The 23,645-nt window shown below is 46.8% G+C and overlaps 1 protein-coding gene across 1 annotated transcript in view; it reads right to left on the bottom strand.

Moving 5' to 3' along the window:
* Positions 1 to 2,129: 2,129 nt before the first annotated feature.
* The window catches only part of LOC142566156 (uncharacterized), a 136,436-nt gene continuing 114,920 nt past the window's right edge, over positions 2,130 to 23,645 (bottom strand). The window contains exon 2 of the mRNA XM_075676995.1: positions 2,130 to 4,041. Coding sequence (XP_075533110.1) covers positions 3,029 to 4,041 — 1,013 coding nt within the window. The 3' untranslated portion in view covers positions 2,130 to 3,028. The remainder of the gene's footprint in view (positions 4,042 to 23,645) is intronic.

The raw sequence follows: 23,645 nt of genomic DNA, 5'->3' as shown, positions 1-23,645 counted from the left end.
CCTTTGCCAATATAAAATTATCATTTGCACTTAAATCGCGAACAGCCTGCTAGATTGCATCACTATAAATCAGTCTTTTCAATTCATTTGATGACACGTTTTCGGCAGTTGCCGCTCATTTTATAACGACGATGGAATGCTCGGTGAGAAAGCGTTACAATCTTCTCGACTTGGGCCGACCAAGAAGGTGGTACAATGTCGCACAGCTCCTACGTAGCGGTAGCTGCTGCGAGGAAAGGACTGGGGAAAAATGGGCTCATCCCGAAGGCGAGCTTCTGGCTGCCACCACTGGCACAACGGCGCTACGCGTCTCAAGGCGCTGCATATACTCGCGCACAGCTTGGTGCATGGCGTTGAAGGCGCCATGCACCAAGCACTGCGCCAAGCGGTTGACTGCGCTTTTTGGAATACATACCGAATCAGCGTATATATGTCCCGGCTATCGTTTCAAAAAAGAAAAAGATTGGTCACGCGAAGATAACCATCTGCATGTTGTTCGCAGGCGAGTAGAGTAGCCGCCGGTAATTTTTTGTTGGTGCCATTCAATTTATTAACTGCGATTAGGTAAGTTTTCTTAAATACTGTTCTGAATAGTGTGCTGTCAATGAAGAATTTGTCGAGAACTGAAAGAAACCTAAAGCTCGCAAGTTTTCAGCAAGGCACTTCTTACCCATTAATTTCTTCCGGCTGATAAAGCAAGCCCGCGAAAAAAAAAAAAATATCACGTGTCTCACCATCCGCCCAACATGCAAAAGCAGTGCCCTCGAACAAGCTCCATAGCGGTTAGCAGAGACGCCAGCGCTCAACCTGTAGCTACACCAAGGCCAGGGCACGGCAGAGCGCCCACTAACTCCTGTGGAGATTGTTCCGGGGCGCTGCTTTTTTAATGCAGGCGGACGCTTAGGCACGTGATATTTTTCATTTTTGTGCGCTTGCTTTATCAGCTGGAAAAAATACACGGTCAAAAAGAAACTGGCTGAGAACATGCCAACTTTATGATTATTTAGGTTTTCTACAAATTCTTCATTGAGAGCAAGGCAATCAGAGGAGTAATAATAAATGATCCAATTACAGTTGATTAGTCATTTGATTAGCATCAACAAAATGTCACTGGTGGCTGCTATACTCAACGTGCACAATATTCACTCGGTTATTTTCGCGTATAATGGCCCGTCTTTTTTAAAAACGCGATGCATAATAGCTGGGACATCCTGTACAGGTGCGACGGCTTCGCATTTACGCGAACGCGGAAGCAACAAAGCGAAAAAAAGGTAAGTCACGCCCAGTGGTGTGTGTGTCTATATATATATTTGGATTAAAATAAATTAAGGTTGGTACATATATACATCAAGTTGTACATTAAGGTTGGTATATATATATATATATATATATATATATATATATATATAGTTTACATTAAGGTTGGTATATATATATATATATATATATATATATATATATATATATATATATATATATATATATATATATATATATACCAACCTTAATGTACAACTTGATGTATATATGTACCAACCTTTATTTTAATCCACCTTGGTCCACTTTAATCCAGCTTAATGCAATTTTGGGAGTGGGCCACGGCGTCCGTCCAGCGCCGTAGCTGTTCACCGTGGGATTTCGGAGTGCGAACTGCAGCAGATCCAGCGCCACGAACGTGACGTCATCACTTGGTCACTTGGGTTTTCTTGCCATTCGATGTTAACGCCGGATTTTCCGCTTCATGTGGCATATAAGGCTTTCGTATTAATCAAGCAGCTTCTGAAGGCTGCAGGTCTGAATTCAAGAGTGCTGGCAATAAAACACGTCGTGTATAATGGCTGTCACCATATATGAAACAAAAGCTAGCACGCCCGCGCTATTTAATGAGCGCGCAAAGATTGCAAAAGGACAACGGTGCTGCGCTTGTATTAGGTTTACGATGATATTCAAGATGAATTGGACTTTCATAAAGACTGTGCATACACGACATGAGCATAGCGCCTCGTTAAGAACTAACGACTCTTGCAGCAGATCAGATATATCAATTGTTTCTAATTTATTGCTAAGCTTGACATTGCAGAGTTATTGCCAGTGGATACAAAGCAATTGCTAGAAATGACGACAGCAAATGAACACAAAAATTTTATTGAAAAGAAAACTACACGGAACTAAGTTGGCAAGAGTGCTAATTGTATAATGACTGTCGCGTAAAAGCCGTAATTTCGCGCAATTCTGTGCACAACGTAAAGAAAGCACGGTACAAAACACCAGAGATCTATTGTAATACGGGCGCTCTAAACTGATGGCAGAAATTTAGGCACTACAAAGTCTGTGATGCATAGAAGCAGTTTCAGCAGAATCGTAATAATTTCTAAGGCGTCATCGAACCTTCATGAAATTGCCACTGGACATTATTCTGTTGCCTTGTTTCGAATGCATTTGACGTTGTAGTGTCATATTTTCATATACATTCAAGATAAATGGTCTGCGTAGTTCCGGCTGTTTTCTTGAGTAAACTGTACAAAATGTGTTATGACACAACGAAAACACAATCAGTCTCTGCCGCGCAGTCACCGAACGTCATCGTATTAAGCACAACCGTGTATTCTCACGTATAGCAGAGTCCCATGGAACCGCGTCTTGAGGCTCCACTTGTAAGAAGAGGCACAGGCAACAGATCTAATTCGGCTTGCTTCTTTAAATGCTGCTAAGACCTGCACATGGCCTCGAAACGGGTGAAACATAAAGCTTGAGCCACTTGCCAGTCTTGGTCTCGGGATAAGGCTGACACACTTGCCTAGACCTTCAGGACGCACTGGGCACGTATCCTCCTGCTACAAGCTAGAATCAGGCTTATGACCACACATGTTTGAAGACCCCCTATGAACGATGTTAAATTTGGTTTGGTGGAGAGGACCTCTCGAATGGCAGTTTCTGCGCACACGAGCGACCGCACACCCCTAAAGAAGTTGTTTGCAGTGCCGTGATCACATGATTCTGTCTACAGAACTACCACTGATGGTCTGACCTATTCCGTGGCCCGCAATTGGTCTTCGCCAACGGGCGGCGGTTTGGGCGTTGATGTGCGCCTCCTGTGCTCCGTCGAGGCACCCACCACGTGAGTGTGCTTGCTGAGGGCGTTGTGGAGTGGGCTACCGAAGTGTTCGAAACCCTGGAAGCCCAGAACGGGCCCACCGGCGTCTTCGTCGTATGAATAGGCCTGGTAACCACTGCTGGGTCCCTGCACGTAGTATGGAACATGGCTCGAGCTGGCCTGGTCATCGGCATACACTCCGCCGCGGATGAGCTGAAAGTTGCCGCTGCCCAGTGAGTCGTAGCCGGCTGAGAATGCGCTCGTGGTCGAGCGTCCGTAGTCGAAGCCGCCGCCGTAGGCCTGCTTCGAGTGCTGCTGGCGGCTGGGGCTGGCGTAACTCGAAAAGCCTGCTGGGAAAGGAGTGGATGAGCCGCCGTCTAAGAAGGCCGAGTAGGCGAGCTCCTGTCCGCCGCCGAACGGGCCCGCAATGGGGATGAAGCCCGTGGCCGCGGCTGTCGTGCTCGACGGCGCCAGGGTTTTTGTAGCAGCACGGCGCCGCCGTATCCGTGCTGAACTGGTGGGCCCGTGGTGGCTTCCAGGCTTCCAGGCGTCCTTGCTGGCTTCTTCGACTTCTTGTTGGTCCATGCCACGCCAGTGCGTGGTCGTCAGCGGTGGCTCGATCCCTCTCGAGGCTCGTGGAATCCAGAGAGTTCCTGCCGTAGCTCTGCGCGGTGGAGCTGGTCTCCGAGGTCTACGGGCGTAGACAAGACGCAGCTGACGCTCCCGAGGTGCTCCATGGTCTTCTTCGGCTGACTCCCTCGAGGACCCATACGATTCCGACCCGTAAGGAGCTGGTCCGTCAGGAACCTCGGTTGAATCTTGCTCGGGGGTGACTCGCCGACGGGTATAGCGCTCCTCAAATAGTTCCTGTGATCCGGCTCCCAGGACCAAATGCTTGGGCACAAGGACGGGAACGTATGAGGCCAGGTGAGGATAACGCGGCTTCCCTGCGATCGGAAAAGTGCAGGTGTCACTGAACAACCCAGAAAGTACCCATATTTGCCTCCGCAATTGTCCAGCCTTATATTTCGTGAACGGAAAAGGATTCCTCACGATTTACTCGCTTCAACTGCGGTATTTCAGCCTGAGCTGACATGCGTTCATAACGTATATCAAAGGTTATTCGACGTTTCCGGGACATTAAGGGCGCAAACAAAAGGCCTGCGGAAAGGTTTAATTAAGGGTTTGAGTACCTTAGAAAAATTCACGTTTAGTACACAACCTATACCATATCAACAAAACAAACATGGAGGCAAAAAATATTTATTTTTGAAGACCAGATGAATTCATTATGACTGCAGGCGCGAGAGGATGGACACACAAAGAAAAAGTACACAGGACAAACGCCAGCCTAATCAAGAATTTGTTCTAAGACGCACGGCACACATACAAGAAGCCCGTCTGCGTGCGGGCTTCTTGTATTGGTGCCGTCATGCCATACGAGGACACATCTTGCAATGAGACTGATTTCGCAGTCAAACAGGGATGTAACGGAAATATAAAATTCATATAAAGAATACATTGTTGTGCCAAAAAAGGAAAATAAAGACTTGGGAAGGAAGAGTACGAAACGACAGATTGAGCACTGATCGTCGTTTCGTACTCTTCCTTCCCAAGTCCTTATTTTCCTCTTTTGGCGCAACAATGTATTCTTTAGATCCCAACCAACTCGCCCAGCAACAAGTTCTACTCAAATAAAATTGATAGTTTTTCCTTATGTGGAAAGTCTTGATGATTTCACGTGCTTTTTGATTCCTAGTTGTGGCTGATTATGGCATGTGTTCTACAAAGAAAGGGCTTACAACCACATGACCAACAATTCGCTGATAGGTGCCGGACGCTGTTCTCAAGATGTGACTGTAGAGCGGGGCAGAAGCCCAACGCGCGGAGTCGGAAAGATGCTTTTCGCTCTTTTAGTGATGAGAGACCGCTTAATCAGAATATTGAAAAACTTGCAAAAAAAGGGGGTGGGGGCCGGGGACGAAAGAAAGGCACATTTTTGGCCACGGTGAGTCCTCTAAACAGAAACAGAAGCCTGGATTGTTATAAATGCAACTAGTGACAATCCATTTTTTATGACCACAGCGTTTTTGTGCGCAGGCTTGTTTTTATTATAGTCAGCGCTGTTCATCTTCATTCGGATTTTCTCGCTCACTCACTGTGATCGGTGCTGCGGTGGACTCTGCCCGCCGCAAAATATTCGCCGCGAAAAAGCAGCATCGAGCTGAAGCAGAGGGCTTCACCTATGTAGTAGTGGCATTCGATTGAACACCTCTGCACAGAGAATAAAATGGCATGCTTTGAAGCCTTTTAATTAATTTTGCTCAGTTTTTCACGTTTTAGCACCATTCGCGCCTTTAGAAAATCTATCGCTCTGAAACTGCAATGACGAGAACTGATCGCAAGATGGCTTTCAGCTGCCGGCTCGTTGGTCTGGCTTTGGTTGCCATGTATTCTTGCTGGCCTCTCCACCAAGCTGCTAAGTACCATGGTCTCTATCGGATACGTTAAAGAACATCCACAGGAAACTACGTTATCGAGCCCCTGGGAGCGTCTTCAGACCAGAGTCGTTGCAGCCAAGGAATTGTCCACGTCTGCCGACTCAAGCCATGCTTCAACCTCGAGCATTAAACCATTGCACGCACTAGAAGATCAGGCATGACTTCGCTTGGCAGATAGACGACTGTTGAGGCGCAGCTGACGGACCCAATCCTACATTTGGGTCACCAGGATGGATCCTTCTTCGGTCGGGAGTGATCGTACTGGAGGCGATGGCTACAACGCTGGTGTAAGCAAAGGAGGGCGACAGAACGCGCTTGCTTCTCTCCGCATTTGCATAGTTCTGACTAACACGTTTATGCAGACTACTGCAAAGCTGCGTTAAGTCTTGTAAGCCATACACACCCGTTATACACTACTTACGGTGATGATAATGTCTGATATATAAGCTGTACTGAAGGTACTGGGCAGTGGGCATGGCGCTGGTGAAAGAAACGAAGACGAACGTTCCACGTTCGCTGCGGCTTCCATCACTTGGCCAGGTTTTGGGTAATATTAGGCATTACTAATCTTATTTGTTGAGCTCTCACTGATTCTAACGCCAGGTTCATCTCAGGCTGATGGCCATAAACTCCCCCGGCAGGGGTTTTTCTCCACGGGCAGCCTCTATTCCTACGGATGAATTACCTCTAGATTTGTTCATCCGCAGTGGTGTGAGCAGCATCCCGGTGGCTCTGGTACCTTCAAATGGAAGCTTTATACGTCTGACCAACCCCCAGGCGATCCAGAAATCTCTGCATGCTGCTACCTCTTCATACCAGACCATCATGGAAGTGAGGCAGTTCGGCAGTGGAGGTATCGTGTGTCGATCTTCAGACCAGTCCTGTGTTGCGGATTTGCTGAAGTGCTCATCATTCGCGTCATTACCGGTGAGTGCCTACATCCCTGCTCACCTCGCCTGCACTAAGGGAATAGTCAGAGGTGTCGATGCTGATCTTTCTCCCGCTGAAACACTAGAGAGATTGTCTCGGACTGTAGTAATTGCTGTTTACCGATGCAATCGAGTGGTAGACAATAAGCGGGTCCCAACAGAATCGGTGATCGCAACTTTTGCTGGAACTTCCCGCCCATCAGAGTTAAAGGTGTGGCCCCTTGTGTTCAGAGTTGAACACATGGCGTCGCGTCCGATTCGTTGCCGTATTTGCTGGCGATACGGCCATAGTATGGCAGGGTGTAAATCAAGACAACGATGTTGCGCATGTGGGGAAGAACACGCTCAAAGTGATTGTAGTGCCCAAGAAGAGCGATGCTGTCTCTGCGATGGAAATCATCCAGCCAATTGTTTAAATTCTTCTGCTAGGGCTCAAGAATTACAGGTGATTGAAATAATTGACCGACGACGCTGCTCTAGGATGGAGGCCATAAACATTGTGAAAGCAAGGGCATCTGGCTATGCGTGGATACTAGGCAGACAAAATCTTACCACGGACCTATCACTTACTGCAACTATAGAGGCCGCTGTGGAAAAGGCAGTTACAAAAGCTATGGAAAGGTTGGCAATGAGCCTTGGTGAATGTATCTCACAGGCCGTTTCTAGTCATTTATCTCATTTGATGCAAACTACCTGCCCAGCTCCTGTAGCAACGCAAACAGTTGATCCTGAGCACCAAACTAACCATAAAAGATCCGATGCCAATCCTTGCAATAATGATATTGAACTTTCAACTCCTTCTTCCACGGGCCCTACAACTTGTAATCTGATTAATACAGATTTGGATATGACAGAGGTGGAACAAAATGTTCGAGCATATAAAAGAACCATGTCTTCTATTAATGAAGACTCCTCCCCCGGTCCTCACTCAAAAGCTAAGAAAAGTCAGTCCAGTGTTGTGCTAAAGGAAAACATTCTACAGAAGGCAGTTTCGACTGCGGAACTTTCCAAAAAATAGGAATACTAAAAGTGCTTCAGTGGAACTGCCGGTCTTTATATTCTGCTTCAGTAGATTTAACTTGTCTAACTTCTCAACTTAATCCTGATTTAATTATGTTACAAGAAACGTGGCTCAATCCTGAGAAATCTTTTCAAATGGAATTCTACAGATCATTTCGATTACACCGTCCTACAAGAGGTGGCGGAATAATTACATTTATCTCATCTAAAATTTGCCATAAGGCTAAAATTTCATTTCAGCTTTCTACTCCAGAGTGTGAAATCCTAGCGATAGAGCTAGTTCTTCCGAGATGTTGTCCCTTTACCGTAGTTAATGCGTATTTTCCATCTGGCGTACAGGACACTAGCCTACTGAATGGCGTTATTAACTCTTGTGGACATGACATTGTAATCACAGGTGATTTCAACTCTCACCATATCTAATGGGGTTTAAGAACAGATTGGTGCGGCACCCGATTGTGGAACTAGTCGTTGGACAATCCACTAACGTGCGTAAACTCCGGATCTATTACTTTTGTGAGCGGCCGATCTTACTCTTCACTAGATCTTACATTCTGTGGCCCAAGTCTCTCCGTAACTTCTTGGTCGACTATTGATTGTTCGACAAGCAGTAATCACCTTCCAACAGTATTTGACGTTGCACGTCCTATAACATTTATCAGTGACTAGGTTCGAACTTTCATAAATTACAACATTTTTAAAAATGCTCACGAAATGTTCTTTCATTTCTGTCTGATGCGCCTACCCAGGTAGCACACAAAGTCTTGAAAACGTCGTATTAAGGGATTCAACGTCTGAAACGGATTTTTGACCAAAATCGACGCATCAAAGACGTTCCAAACAAGATAGCTTAAAAACGAGGGGTGAATACGTTTTGCAAACGACTCAAAACGCCACCGCCACGCCACGGCGCGTCAGCCTCTTTAGCGGCTTCTACAATATTCAACAACCCATCAACGCGATCCAACCTTGCGCAAGGTGGCGATACCGTCGTCAAATCATGTGACCAAGGTGGCCACGTGATTCGTGATGCCGGGCAGCCGGGCGAGCCGGGCATAGTCGCGTCGTCATGGCGTCGTCGCGTCACCGCACTCGCATTGCGCTGTGGTGTGTTTGCGGCTGTTCTGAACGTGCTGCCGCTGCCCTTTGCTATGTAAGTGTTGCAGTGTTTTGCTGTCAAGAAAACGATATTCTGTGATCAGTTTGGGTTGTGCGATATGTTTGTGTGGTTTTAATTTGGAAATCAGTAGTGTTTTCAATTGTTATGTGACCAAGGCGGCGACGTTATTCGTAAAGCCGGGCATAGTTGCGTTATCGCACTTGCATGGCACTATGGTCTGTTTGCGACTTTTCTGAATGTGCTGCCGCTGCCCTTTGTCATGTAAGTGTTGCAGTGCTTTGCTGTCAAGAAAACGACATTCTGTGATTAGTTTGGGTTGTGCGATCTGTTTGAGCCGGGCATAATAGCGTTATCGCACTTGCATTGCGCTGTGGTATGATAGCGGCTGTTCTGAATGTGCTGCGCTGCCCTTTGTCATGTAAGTGTTGCAGGGTTTTGCCGTCAAGAAAACGACGTTCTGTGATTAGTTTGGGTTGTGCGATCTGTTTGTGTAGTTTAATTTGGAAATCAGTAGTGTTTTCAATTGGAGGGCGCGGAGTGGAGGGCACTAATCAGCTCTTCAAGTTTATTGTCATGTTATGTGAGGCGCCTTTTCACTGACGCTGTAATTAAGGCGTTAAGGGCAGTATAAGGATGAAAGTTAGAGGGACGAAATTGTGCCTGTGTGTCCCTAGCGTCGGGGTCGGCCGCTATGCGTGATCCTAACAAGAAAGCATTTTGCAGAATGCGAAGAAAGGCGGCAAAATTTCTGTCTGTGCGCACCTTGCCGATCTCCGCAATAGAGCCATCATCGTGGTATTTTAGTCTCCCGTTTAGCAAGAGTGTTGCAGACAAGGGAACTGGTTCAAAGAGGCTTTTTTTAATGATTCAGTACTAGTGCGGTATCCCAAAAGGTGAGGTCAAGTGCTCGTTCTATTTTCTTTCCTCGCGCTACAGCGCACTGACAGAATTTTGCGTGCACCATACCGTGCTTTTATCGTTTGCGCTTCAGGTTCTCGATTGTGTTTTCGCCCCCTTTACCCACGTGATGGGTATTTCATGGTATTACCGGGTACCACATGTGTCTATATATTGTGTCCAATATATGAAACGGCCAAATTCGATTTTATTTGACGCCTCAAATGGTAGTAATGTATTGAGTCCCTTGTAGCTTTGTGCTTGTTATCAATTTTACTATTTGGCGAATGGATACAGCATGTACGCTGCATAACTCGCTTGTGGATACTGCATACGTGAGTCGAGTATGCCCTTGGTATAAAATAACTTGCATGCTTTAGGTAGTACGATTGTTTGCAGTTTGGGACATGTGTCGGAATGTACGCTGTGCGCCCTTCGCGCTTTACGGCGGCCTGCCGAGTTCGTGCGGGTGCCATGTGTGCGGATGGAGTTCGCGAAGCGCTCTCGCAGTTTTTTTTTTAATATATATATACATGTGTTCTGTTCGCGCGCTTCGCACAACAGGGCATGTCGCAGTTCTTTGTCCTTGTGCAACACATTTTCCTAGCGTACGTCTGTGCATTATTTGATACCGGTTTCACACGGGGCTCTTTTAGCCGCTATCCAGTCCGTTACAAATCGAATTTCTCGGTCGTGATTGGCTCCTCTGCGCAAGCTACGAGAGTGAGCCAGTAGCATCGATAATTTCGATCCGGATCGGGCTTGATCGCGATCGAGAGTGGTCGTGTGACACCGGTTTTACACATGGCTCCCACATAGGGAACACTAAGTTCAATGCTACTGAGTGAAGAGCAAGTGCATATATATGCCAGTGGTGGTATGTGGGCAAGTCTTTCTGATGAAGCCGTGCATTCAAAACATTTCAATTACCAGCGTAGTGCATCAATGTGTCTACTTCGACAAAATGGAGCACCAGTGCAGATATCTGAGCATACCTGTCCAGGGCAGCAAGTGTGTCTACATTGAAACCACTACCAGCATGTGCGGCAGTTCTATTTCCAGCAGCGGGACTGCACAATAATCAGTAGGGTGCTCTCAAGCTGTTTATCTATGAAGCTCTGCCTGGACTGTGTGCCAAATATTTTTGGACGTGAAAGTGGGGGTGAATTGGTAAACATCAGTGGAACTGTGCCTGGACTTTGTGGCAAATGTTTTTGGATGTGAAAGTGTGAGTGAACTGGCAAAGAATTTGCTCTGGGCTGCATGTGTTAAACGTTTTTCTCGTTCAGAGTGCTTTTTTTTTTACTTTAGGAGACTGGAGATGTGTGCAAAGTGTGACATGTCAGTGTGCTAATTAATGTATTTCCTGGTTTGCAAATTATTCGTTGCAGCTTTATTTTTGCCAGAGAGGTACAACTTTGCCTCTTGTAAAGGGCTTTTTAGATAAAACACTTACTATTTATTATGACCATTGCTTCCTTTGTTACACAAATGCAGCTTCCAGTGCATTCCAGTTTATTTCCATGTTTATGTAAGCTTCTAATATGAGGCTTGCATATTCGTTTCTCACGTTCTGGAGTGGCAAGATGCAGCATTACTGTCTCATCGTTCGCTGTACTACAGTAGTGTTCACTTGTTACACTGAATCCCCCGTTTAAGTATTCTGTACTAATTTCACTTTATTGCTTTTTTGTTGTATGGTTATTTTTTCTCGCCATTACCTTCTTTGATATATCCTAAAGGCAATATTTCCAATTTTGCATTGTTCCCATTTTTTTTTCATTTCTGTCACAGGATTGTTTTATGATGGTATGCGGTGGTATTTCTTTTTGTGCTCTTTTCAAGCTTCTAGATGATTGGTAACATTGCTTGGAGGCAGTTACCATCCAATTCATACTCTTGCATTTTTCAGTCTACTTCTTCCATTCGCTCCGATGTCACTTCTGCATAACTCTAGTCCATCTAATAGCACGCGCACTTTAATATGATAAATTAGACACTTTAGTACACTCCAGGTTTTTCTGTTCATTTTTGTATGTGTACTTGGAATTTTGTTTATGTGCTAGTGAATGTTCACTTTCGAGTTCATTACGAATCCTTTCTGCGACTTTTGTCATTGTTGATTTACTTTTATTTCTATTTGCATTTCTCACACAGTTTGTTCGAACCTTGCATAAGCATTACATTTTAATAAAGTGTTCTTGCTTTGTCACAATGTTCTCATTTCATGCACTCTTGGCATGAAGGGCTTGGTCTGGCCACCTGCCAAGACGTGGCCATTTGTTCTTTGCAGGATGTCATTGCCATTGTGATTGTAAGCATCGTAGCTTACTAAAGGCGGTATTAAGGATTTATTATTCCTAACAGGCTCATTTTCGTGCGACTTGGTAGAGGATGCGCCGGCCATGCGGGGAACAGTGCTTGGCACTGCGCCATGGCTCTTACAGTCAACACCGACGCTTCTACTCATCTGGGGCGCGATTGGAGATCGTTGTTCGAAACGCCCGATCAGTTTCACCTCACACGATTGGCCTCGGCCGTGCCAACGGGTGCGGCTGACGACGTCTGCGCGGCATAGGCCAGTCGCGTGAGGCGAAACTAAACGCGTGTTTTGAACAACGATGTCTGATCGCGCCCGTCACCCGCGAAAATTAGCTTCAGATTATCATAAACCTTTCAAGACCGCTTCTAGACCAGCTTTTTGATAACGTCCTAAAAACGTTTAGAAATTGGTTACGAATAGTTTTGGCAAAGTGATTACTTGTGTCTTTCCCAATCCTATTTCTAGACCAGCTTTTCGAATACGTCTTGCAGACCTGTTCTAGATCGTCTCAAGAAAGTAATTAAGCCGGACATTAGCAGAGATATACGACGTTTTCCCGCCGAAGTTCTCTCATTCGTGTCTTCTTTAACCCGTTTTTATCGTCTTGGATAAACGCTACGAAAACGTTACGTATCTCCTTTGTGCTACCTGGGTACAGAACAAAAAACCGCGATTATCTGTTCCGCTTTGGAAAGTTCTCAAAAAAGGGTCAATTTGATATTAGATCGAATAAAAGAAATTCTTACAGTCCTTGGTGAAATGAAGAATGCACTAGAGACTACAGAAAGAGAAAAGCTGCTTGGAAAAAAATTATTGCATAACCAGAGTCCCAAAAGTTGGAGTGACTATAAATTTTTTCGAGCTGTCTTTAAACATACAGCTTATAAAGCCAAAGATGAATTCGACTGTAAGCATTTTGATTTCTTGTCTAATAAAAATAAGTGTTTATTGTTCCGTTTTCTCCACGGTAGAAAAGTTCTTCCGCGTCAAATTAATATTGACTCTATAATCTTAAGTAGCAATGAAATGAAACAATCAGTAGAAGAAATCGCGAAGGGATTAGAAATTAGATTTTCTTCTGTCTTGCCAAGTTGTTCTCGCTTACGAAGGGCATCAGATGATTTTATAGAAATCTCCATGTTAGAATTGGCTGAAATCGTGGAGCGACTTCCAGATTCAGGTCCTGGCGTGGATGGGGTAACATCTACTATGATCAGAATTTTATTTAAGGAAGCTTCTGATGACGTTTTAGCTATTGTGAATTACTCAATTCGGTTCTCGCGGATTCCGTCTGCGTGGAAAATTGCTAAAGTCATCCCTATTCTTAAAAATTATGGGGAAGGATATACAATAGATAACATTAGGCCAATTGCGCTAACTTCAAATTTGGTTAAATTAATTGAAAGAATTCTATATGCCCGTATGATTAAATTTATACAGAACAACAACTTGCTTAGCCCCTGCCAAACTGGATTCCGACCATCATGTTCAATTTGGCATGTTCACGTGGACTTAGAAAGTAGAATAAAATTAGCGCGGCGACAGAGGCAAATAAGTGCTCTTGTGACATTCGACATTTCCAAAGCCTACGACAGTGTAGAACATTTAATTTTATTCGATATATTGCGAAATCTAGAGATTCCAAATTATTTTTCAAACTGGATTGGTGAATTTTTAAATGGAAGAAGATTTTACTGCTGCCTAAGAGGCGTTTCCTCGAGTATATATAATCAATCACGAGGTGTTCCTCAAGGAGCTGCCACTTCACCATTACTATTTAATATTGTGATGTGTTCCATTTCTTTAAGGGCATTGTACACAGAATGATTATAGGCGTCGTATTTTTATTTCTCCTGTCATTGTTGAAGCATTTTTTCGCTCTGGTCGTTTCTTCGCTTTTTTTTTTTTTTTTGCTGTTTTTTCGTGATTCTTTTTGTTTTTGTTTTTTTGCCTTGTACTTTATCACTCGCTACCTTAAGTGTTCAATGTCTTTTTGATTCCATTTTCTTGCAAAAGGAAGAAAAGTCAGTTTCTGGCTGAGTCTTGCTATTGACTGCCGGGTTTCGCGTGACAAGCCACTGTGATGGCTTAGGCGAACCCGATTTCTGTACATATACTTGCAGATTTGATAATAAATTATTATTATTATTATTATTATTATTATTCCTCTTCATCAAGATGTACAAACATACGTACACGCGGATGACATTGCTTTCTTCTCATCAGGCAGTGATATTCACTCTCTATATTATCGACTACAGAACTACCTCAACACCATAGAAACCTGGTTAAACAAAATTCGCCTTTCACTTAACGTTAGAAAATGCTCGATATTGGTTTTCCCCCTTAGCAATCCCGTTAGCATATCGATATCATATCGCCTCGAGACTATACCTCAAGTGGAGTCGGTGAAATATTTAGGTGTAGTATATGACGGCTCCCTCAGCTGGCTCGGCCATATTGACTATATAGTTAAAAAAGGAGTGCGAGCAGTTGGTATGCTACGTAAGCTGTGCAACAGTCGGTCCGGAATGCGGAGAGATCCACTTTTAATGATATACAAAATGTATGTGTGGCCCATTTTAGAATTTGGATGTGTTTTATTTTGTGGTGCTCCAGCTTATAAATTGCGTCCCCTTGTTCCACTTGAGCGGGAAGCCCTACGAATGTGTTGCGGATTTCCGAAATGTGTTGCCAATAACATACTACACCGAGAAGTCAGGTTGCCCTCAATATTGTGTAAATTTCGTTTACTGACAGTGCAAACACTCTTAAAATTGTATGAAACCCCTATTACAAGATTGCAATACATATATATTTCCCAGCCTGCGCTATTCTTCGGAGTACACTGGCATCGTTTTCATACACCACAGGTGGTCTTCGTACAAACATGGATCAATCCCTTAAATGTACGTCTCTGGGAGGTACCTACTATTTGTGATGTGCGAGAGAACCTACAAATTATATATGATGACATCTACCCAAATAATGCAAAACTTCTCTCTTATAAAATATTAAATGGCTTATTACAGGACCATTTACTGAGTTTATAAGTACGGTCATAGCGACAGACGCCTCACAGTGTGAAGAAAAATCTGGAATAGGAATTTCCTCTCCCGCTCTAGACTGGTTATTTTCAATCAGGATTCCGGACTTCTTTTTCGTATTTTTGGCTGAATTCCTAGCTGTAGTTCTAGCCTTACGCAAACAAAATTCGTCAGTTTCGGCGGTAGTAATAATAACAGATTCTTTATCCTTATGTTCCTCGCTCACAGCAAATGGTGTCACTAACCTTTTACGTACATTTTATTCTGCAGTGCCTGCCCACATAAATTTAGTTAGATTGCTTTGGGTGTCTGGACATAAAGTACTAGTCATGAACGAAATGGCTGACAGTCTCGCGAGAGCGGCCCTCAGTGTCCCTGTATTACCATTACTTCCTCCAACAGCTTACCTAACGACTACTAGATTCAGGAGATATACAACTATTCAAGACTTTTTGAACCCAGCTGTAGCTAATTTTTCAAAATATCGACACCTCCTATTCCCTTAGTCCAAAAATTTTTTTCACACCAGAAAAACTGAAGTCACCTTTACCCGATTACGTTGTCGAATACCAAAATTAAACTTCTATCGCCACAGGGCTGGTCTAGTGCCCTCCCCTCTGTGCCCAGTCTGTGGAGAAGATGAAACAATAGATAATTTATTCATATTCTGCCGCCGTTTCACTTCTTTAAGAAAAAATATTCTAAAATCAAGATTTACACAGCTTGGTTTAAGCTTCTCAATTATAAATATCCTTTCTCTAGGAGCCTCCTCTCTTGGAAAGTGCCACAGGGATATTTGCTCAATCGTGGAGGAATTTATAATTGCTACAAAGAGATTGTCTTGAATTCTTAAACATTTTATTTTTGTTCATTTCCTCCCGTTAGCTCTACCAATTTTAGTATTTCATAAAGATTGCCTAATTTCATCCAAATCTTGGGCAATCCCCCACAGTGGGTGTGCGCCATTGCATAAGGAATACCATACGATACCATACCGTTTCGATATAGCGCCGACCTCTCTAAGCCTACCGCTACTACCTAAAAATATCGCTGCTAGGCGAACACCCCCGTTGTATTTGGTGGAGCTGCTGGGTTTCTTTTCGACATCCTGGAACTCCGCAGTCGGACGCTACAACCAGCTATTGCAATAGATGAACCGGGACCGTCCCAGGCTGCTGCTCCCGTGCCCCCGGCCATCGTCTGCTCTGGCGTCATCCGGCAGCGCGATCCGGCTATATTTAGCGGCACAGACGACCACGACGGGGAAGACTGGCTCGCCGAATACGACCGTGTAAGCGCCTATAATAAGCGGGACGACCGCGCCAAGCTCACAAATGTCATCTTTTACTTGACTGACGTGGCAAACTTATGGTTCCGCAATCATGAACCCGATTTTACCACCTGGTCGGCTTTCACGACAACATTGGCTGAGGTCTTCGGCCGTCGCGCTGTTCGCCGGCTTCGCGCTGAGCAGCGCTTGCGTATTCGAGCTCAACGCCAGGACGAGACCTTCACCAGTTACACTGAAGACGTGCTCTCGCTCTGCAAGCACATCAACTCATCTGTGCACGAAGCTGAAAAGATCAAGCACGTCATGAAAGGCATCGATGACCATGCCTTCCAGATGCTCTTCGCTAAGAGTCCCCGGGCTATTGCCGAGGTCATACAGCTTTGTCAGCAGTACGACGAGCTACGCAAGCAGCGTACATCAACACGCGCTGCTCAGCAGGACACTGCGGATCTATCTCAGTTGGATTTCGGCCGCGACGTTGCCGACATCTCTGCTTTAATGCCGAAGATAAAGCAGTTCATCCGTCAGGAAGTCGCGCGCCAACTCTTTCTGGCGAATAGCCCACCCGAGCCGTCGACAACCTTGGCTCCTTCGCTTGGTCACGCCATTCAGACGCAAGTTGCCACGGCGTTGCCACCTGCCCCTCCTACACAGCCTGCAGCTGGACCACTGACTTATGCTGACGTTGTCGCCCCGCCTTACGCTCCTCCGGCTCCTGATGCCTACCGGGCCACCGCACCTTCCACGTGCCGCCACCACCTTCGCGTCCGATTGTCGTCCCTTACTCGGCCGCTGGAGCCCCTGTCGTCAACCCGTGGCGTACACCTGATAACCGGCCAATGTGCTATTCCTGCCATTTTCCGGGCCACGTATCACGCTTCTGCCGCCGTCGCAGACCCCGTTTACCTGACAGTGGGGGCGCCTAAAGATACAAGCCTGCTCGACTTACACGTCAGGACCCATCTAACCTTCCTCTGGATCGTCTTACAGTCGCCTCCCCTTCGATTCACGCCGGTCACCTTCCCCACGTCACCGATCCATTTCCCCGATGGTTCCCCGACCCAGCCCAGCCCGAAAGGAAAACTAACAGCCGCAGTTCCATAGGCAAGAACTGCGATTATGTCGAACATTTCAAGACCTCATTCTGCCCCGGAGAACCAAGTTGAACTGTCCGTAGACGGCGTCACAGTACACGCACTTATCGACACCGGAGCCGCCGTTTTTATTATTAGTGAGAAGCTTCGCCGCAATTTGAACAAAGTGACCATTCCCCTTACCTCTCTTTCTCTGCGTACGGCGACCTCGCATCGCTTCAACCTTCAGCGTCGTGCATAGCCCGGGTTGTCATTCAAAACGTTATGTATGTTATCGAATTTGTCGTCCTATCGCGTTCCTCACACGACCTTATTCTTGGATGGAATTTCCTATCTGCCAATCAAGCTCTTATCGACTGCGCTCGTGCCGAACTTACGTTATCAGTGCCGTGCTTTGGCCCTGACGACCATCATTCTCCTAAAGTTGTTGCCGCCTCTGACATCGATATCGCACCTTTCTCCGCCGCTCTGGTTCCTGTGTCATGTAACTTTGCTGCGAACTCATCTGTTCTGTTTACGCCGTCGGCCACTTGTGCGCGCCGCCGGAACTTTCTGCTTCAGTTTCCTGTCGTCACTTTTTGCGGCGGTTCTGCTGCCCTTTACGTGTGCAGTCCATCCGCCTGCCCATCATCCCTACACCGTAGCGAGTGCCTTGGTACCTCTGATGCTTTCGATTGCGTTCTCCCGGCCACCATGTTTGGTGATACGGCATCACTTCCGATTTGTGCCATCACTCCTCCCGCCCCGACCAATGCCCCTGTAGACGTCTTCGCTCGTGCCGTCAACGCAGAACTCACACCTTTCTGTTCTGTGTTCTGAGTTCTGACCTATCAGCCTGGTCCCCGGCGTGCGACTACGCCTTCCAAGAACTGCGACGCGTTGTCACCTCTCCCCCAGTACTGCGACACTTCGATCCCTCTGCTCCAACTGAGTTCCATTCGGACGCTAATGGTGTCGGGCTGGGCGCTGTTCTTGCAAAACGCAAGGATGGCTTCGAGGAGTACGTCGTCGCGTATGCCAGCCGCACCCTTACGAAAGCCTAGGCAAACTACTCGGTTACTGAGAAGGAATGTCCGGCCATCACTTGGGCTATCGGAAAATTTCCTCCTTATGTGTACTTGCGTCCATTTGACATCGTGACCGACCATCATGCCCTATGCTGGTTACCTTCACTAAAGGATCCAACTGGTCGGCTCACCCTTTGGGCATTGTGCCTACAAGAGTACGACATCCGCGTTGTTTGTCGCTCAGGCCGAAATCATTCAGACGCAGACGCTCTATCCCGGTCACCCCTGCCCTCTGTTCCTGTCTACTAGTCTATTTCCTCCTGCGGAGCCTTCGCCCTCAACATTTCCGACATGCCATCAGAGCAGCGCTAGGACTCATGGATCTCTTCGCTTATTGCCTTCCTCTCTAGACAGTCGCCAGCGCCGTTCTCTCGGACGCTTTGTCGTCAAGCCGCGCATTTCATCATTCGGGATAACTTGCTGTACCACCGCAACTACAATTCGAGCGGCCGCAAGTGGTTGCTTGTTATACCCCGACACCTCCACTCCGACATCTGCGCCACGTTAACGACGACCCACAATGCGGCCACGCTGGTGTATTAAAGACATACTCTCGCCTCCAGCTTCGGTACTACTGGCGCGGTATGTACAGTTTCGTTTTCCAGTATGTCCGGTCATGCTTCATATGCCAACGACGCAAGACGCCAACTCAACATGCCTCCGGCCCCTTGCAACCCTTACTATGCCCCGAGGGCGCGTTCGACCGCGTCGGCATTGACCTATACGGTCCGCTTCCCAACACTTCAAGCGGCAACCGCTGGGTTATTGTTGCTATCGGCCATCTCCCGCGGTACGCTGAAACTTCAGCCCTTGCATCTTCCACAGCAAAAGACCTCGCCAGTTTTATCCTTCAACACCTGATTTTACGCCATGGAGCACCTCGAGAATTACTGAGCGACCGCGGTCGCGTATCCCTCTCCGACTTCATTTCAGCATTGCTCAAGGAGGGTCGCATCACTCACCGCACTACCACGGAATATCATCCTCAAACTAATGGGATGACAGAACGTTTCAACCGCACCCTTGGCGACATGTTGTCCAAGTATGTCTCATCTGACCACTCGCATTGGGATCGCATTCTGCCATTCCTCACCTACGCTTACAATACCGCCACGCAAAGCACCACTGGGTTCTCCCCTTTCTTTCTCCTTTACGGACACGAACCTTCATGCACCACCGACACGATTCTGCCTTACCGGCCAGATGCTTCGGAGTGTACGACTGTTTCTAGAGTGGCTGCTTACGCTGAAGAATGTCGCCAGCTCGCTCGTTCGTTCCCATCCCAGGACCAGTGGCGCCAAAAGCATCATCACGATTCATCCACTATGGCTACCTGTTTTGCTCCTGGCTCGCTGGTCTGCTTGTAAATTTGCTCTACTCCTCCGGGCCTTTCCTCCAAGCTGCTCTCCAAGCACCACGGTCCTTATCGGGTACTGAAACAAACATCCGCGGTCAACTACCTCATCGAGCCAATGGCTACTGTTCCGGTGGGGAGTGATTGTACTGAAGGCACTGAGCAGTGGGCATGGTGCTGGTGAAAGAGACGAAGATGACGAGAAGTGTTGGCTTCCCCGTTTCGATATAGCGCCGACCTGTTTAAGCCTACCGCTACAACCTAGAACTGAAGCATAAGTGCGAGTCGGCCTAGTTGGAACAGATTTATTATTTAAAAACGTTTTGTGAGCAAACAAGCTCCTCTTCTTTGTCCCTGTTTGTTTCCGCACAAAACGTTTTTAAATACTGAACCAAGAACTAGTGCTGCTAGGCGAACACCCCCGTTGTAAAGCAATGAAACGGGTCACAATTTTTGCACTGCCTCTATGGCGTTTATTCAGTAAAATTGGTGAGAGTTCCTTGTTTCGAATGCGTATTGTTCATGCAGTGCGGAGAGAGGTATAAGTCCGTTTTCTTACGAATACAGTCGATGCTATCAGCCAAGACAGCAGAAACGAAAGATCGTACAGCTCCCAGCGCAGCCATTTGGAGACTGGCAAGCGTCATCAACCAGATATCGATGGTCGACAAAATTCGATTCTGACAGATGGGTGCCTCACTGGGCCAATGCTAATTCCTGTGCAATGGGAGCAGCCGTAGCACCAAGCCGCGACTCGCACTAGGCGCTCAGGCTCGACTTCGCTTAGTAGCGGCTACTGAGGCGCAGCTGGCGGTGAGCTGAGACTAGGGCACAAGTGGTTGCGGCCAACCAATCTGGCAATGCATGCTCAAAACAGAATGTTTCGAACCCGCCGCAGCACTGCTCTCGCGCTCTGCATAAGCCAAGTTCGATTGTACAAAGACAATGCAAATGAACAAGGGAACGAGGAAGTTAGCGCCTGTGTTGTCTTGAATTAGTCCATGATTTCTTTTCTGCGCTAAAACCTTTTCTTAATGGAATGCGAACTTGCCCAAAAATACATCCACTCAAGGAATATTAATTCGTATAATGCTTCACTGATGGCCCAGTTACCAAAAACCCCTTTCAGAAATATACACTGATCAATGCGTGCGGCCCACAAAAGCGTTGCTGCGATATCTGAACGCTACAGAATTGAGCGACCGTCTGTGATACCGAGCGGAGAACTATGACGGCGACACTGGACTTTGCCTCCCCTTCCAACAGAGCAGACTGGGCTTAGTGGTGGTTAACCTCCCTGCCTTTCATTTATGGCTCTCTCTTTTGCATACGATTAGTCAGGATGGCGCAGACTTGCTTGAGCGAAGTGAACAGTAATTGTTTTCTAGAACACGACGTCACTCTCTCCACTGAAAGGACGTATTGGTATCTGAATGACCCGGCCTCGTCGCTTGCAAGCTGTCTGCGTCTGGATGGGTGAGGGAAGAATGTTGACGAGAGTACTGAACATTTCGAAGCACATATAATGCTCCTCGTTGCGCATTTTGGGGGGATCGGCCGAGAACCCGGTGGCACCGTTGTTGTCTACTCGCCAGGACAGCAGCACCAGCAAAGTCGCTTTAAGCTCGGCATAGCCTTCGCGCAAAAACTTTGAGCGCTGTCGTCACCGTTTTGGTAATTCACGTGACCTCCGTGACGTCGGGTACTCGTCATTTTCATCATTCGAAGATTATTCACACCTGCTGGCGTGAATATTGAAACAAGCCACTGTGCGGTAGATATTGCGTGATATTTCGATACTAGAGACGAGATCGGGTAAATGCCAGCCGTTATGAGGCTTCCCAAGAAACTGGGTATTAAGCGAGAGAACTTTCACCCGAGGTTTTGGTGTATGAACACCTTCAAAACCAGGCGCTCTGTTCAAGCAGAGCTTGACCAATGAGCAGCCTTTAAGCATCACTTAAAAATGCTGGAAAAGAAAGAACTAATTCGGTGTGTACATCTTTTGCGTCATCTGGCGGGTGCACAATCGAGAAGTTCCAGATACAGCTGCATGCGTGTTTGTGCTCCATGGCCAGGAGGCAGGTTGCGATCTAATGAGAACGCTTCGATACAGTTTTCAGTACTGACCAATACCTGCAAAACAGCAATACGTAAGTGCTTGCGCCTAGGCGCTCAGGGATTCTGATAGATCGACGCGGTGTGCGTCAGCAACACAAACTGTTGCGATTGCGTACGACTATACAATCACGACTAACATTGCCATGGAAACGTCAAGGAGCACACGCAAGGCACTTTGCTGGCGGCAAGGTGCCTTATGTATTTTCTTTTTTAACACGAAAGTGTTTTATACCGGGGTCCACGCTTGACTTACTGTAACGGATGTAACGGATGTGACGTCGGCACCAAGGAGTAAATAGCTACCTGACTGCAGCACTGTGGAAGCTACATCAATTCTTAACCAATAGGAAGGCCGAATGCCCCTCGAGCTGTGCTCAACCGGGCCACGCATTCCGCTTGGCGTCTGCTTGCCATCCTATTACATGCTCCATGGTTGGTGAATTGACGCGAAAAATGCTTTGACGCCGTAAACATAAGCTTCGTTTCCATGCAATGCATGCAACATCACGGCTTCGCTTTACCCGTACGCTTTCCCTGCAGTTACCTTGCAGTCTCCTTAGCAAGTACTACGGGTGGATGCCCTTACAAATGTTCCAACTGAGCCACAGCGTGTGCTCGGCGTCTACTTGGCGTTTTCTCGCTACCCTCATCACGTACCATGCAAGAACGGCGTAGTAAATTAATGATGCAGTGAACAAATAGGCTTTTATAGCGCTCCGCATTGTCAACGCACCACCAATGCTAATGCTGTGGCGCCATCTGCTAACTAGAAATAAAACCAGTTTTCCGGCTCGGTGCCGTGTCTGTAGTCCTAGCAGCGTGAAAACAAACAACCTATCTGAATAATTACGAGAAAACGTACCTAATGAATTGACCTCAGCTTGGGATGATACTAAGCGATGACAGATATTGCTGCATGTTTCTTGCTGTAAGGGTGGAGAGCCAGTAACAAGTGCGAACTGGGATAGAAGCGGATGGTAGGCGCTTCTGAGCGCTGTCATGTTGCTATTGGCCTCGAGCTCCACCACAGGAAAAGCTGGCGCCACCGTCGGCGTGACGTGCTAGGAGGGATCACGTGGACATAGCGGCCGCGTCGGCTGCTTCGGGCGCGCCGAAGCCACGGAGGCAGAAGCGAGCTGAAAACGAGTTTAAATTCCCTCGTACGCTGCGGTTTTCATTTAGTGGCGAAATTGTTCCGCTTCGAGTGTGTCCTTTACAACGCTTGAAAGCACTACAATAGGTAGTGGCTGCCTTTGAAGGCGCGCGACATGGTAGGCTACTGCTCGGTGCCGCAGGGCCGGACGCACGTAACGGAGGCCGGTGTCAGCCTTATTCACACGTAGCCGCAGGACAAGAAGCTGTGTGAAGCTTGGCTCGCGAAACATAAAACCGGCAAACAGTCATCGGCTACAACTCGGGTATGCAGCAAGCAGAGACGCGAGGATGATTTCTGCTACGGCGCCCGGTCTGCGATGTTCTGAAAACGCGCACTGAGACGCACGCCCGAGTCCGCTGCCCGACTAATGTCATGACGGTTTGGTCTATGAACTTGTCGATACTATAGATACTGGCAAGTTCAGTGGAGTGGAAAGGCACCGGTAAGAAGCACATTTAAAGAAAGCATGGCATATGGTCATGTTTATGTTATGAATTAATGCACTGGATTACAAAAAAGGAGCAGCGGGAAATTGCACGCTGAGAACGCCGATAAACATACAGTGCGACGCAACTCGAGAAATAGTATCGAAAGGTCAAAGAATTTAGAAGAAAAAAAAGATTGAATCGTC

This window comes from Dermacentor variabilis, unplaced genomic scaffold (genome assembly GCF_050947875.1).
Source record: "Dermacentor variabilis isolate Ectoservices unplaced genomic scaffold, ASM5094787v1 scaffold_12, whole genome shotgun sequence".
NCBI lineage: Eukaryota > Metazoa > Arthropoda > Arachnida > Ixodida > Ixodidae > Dermacentor > Dermacentor variabilis.
This window is presented reverse-complemented; position numbering and strand designations above follow the sequence as displayed.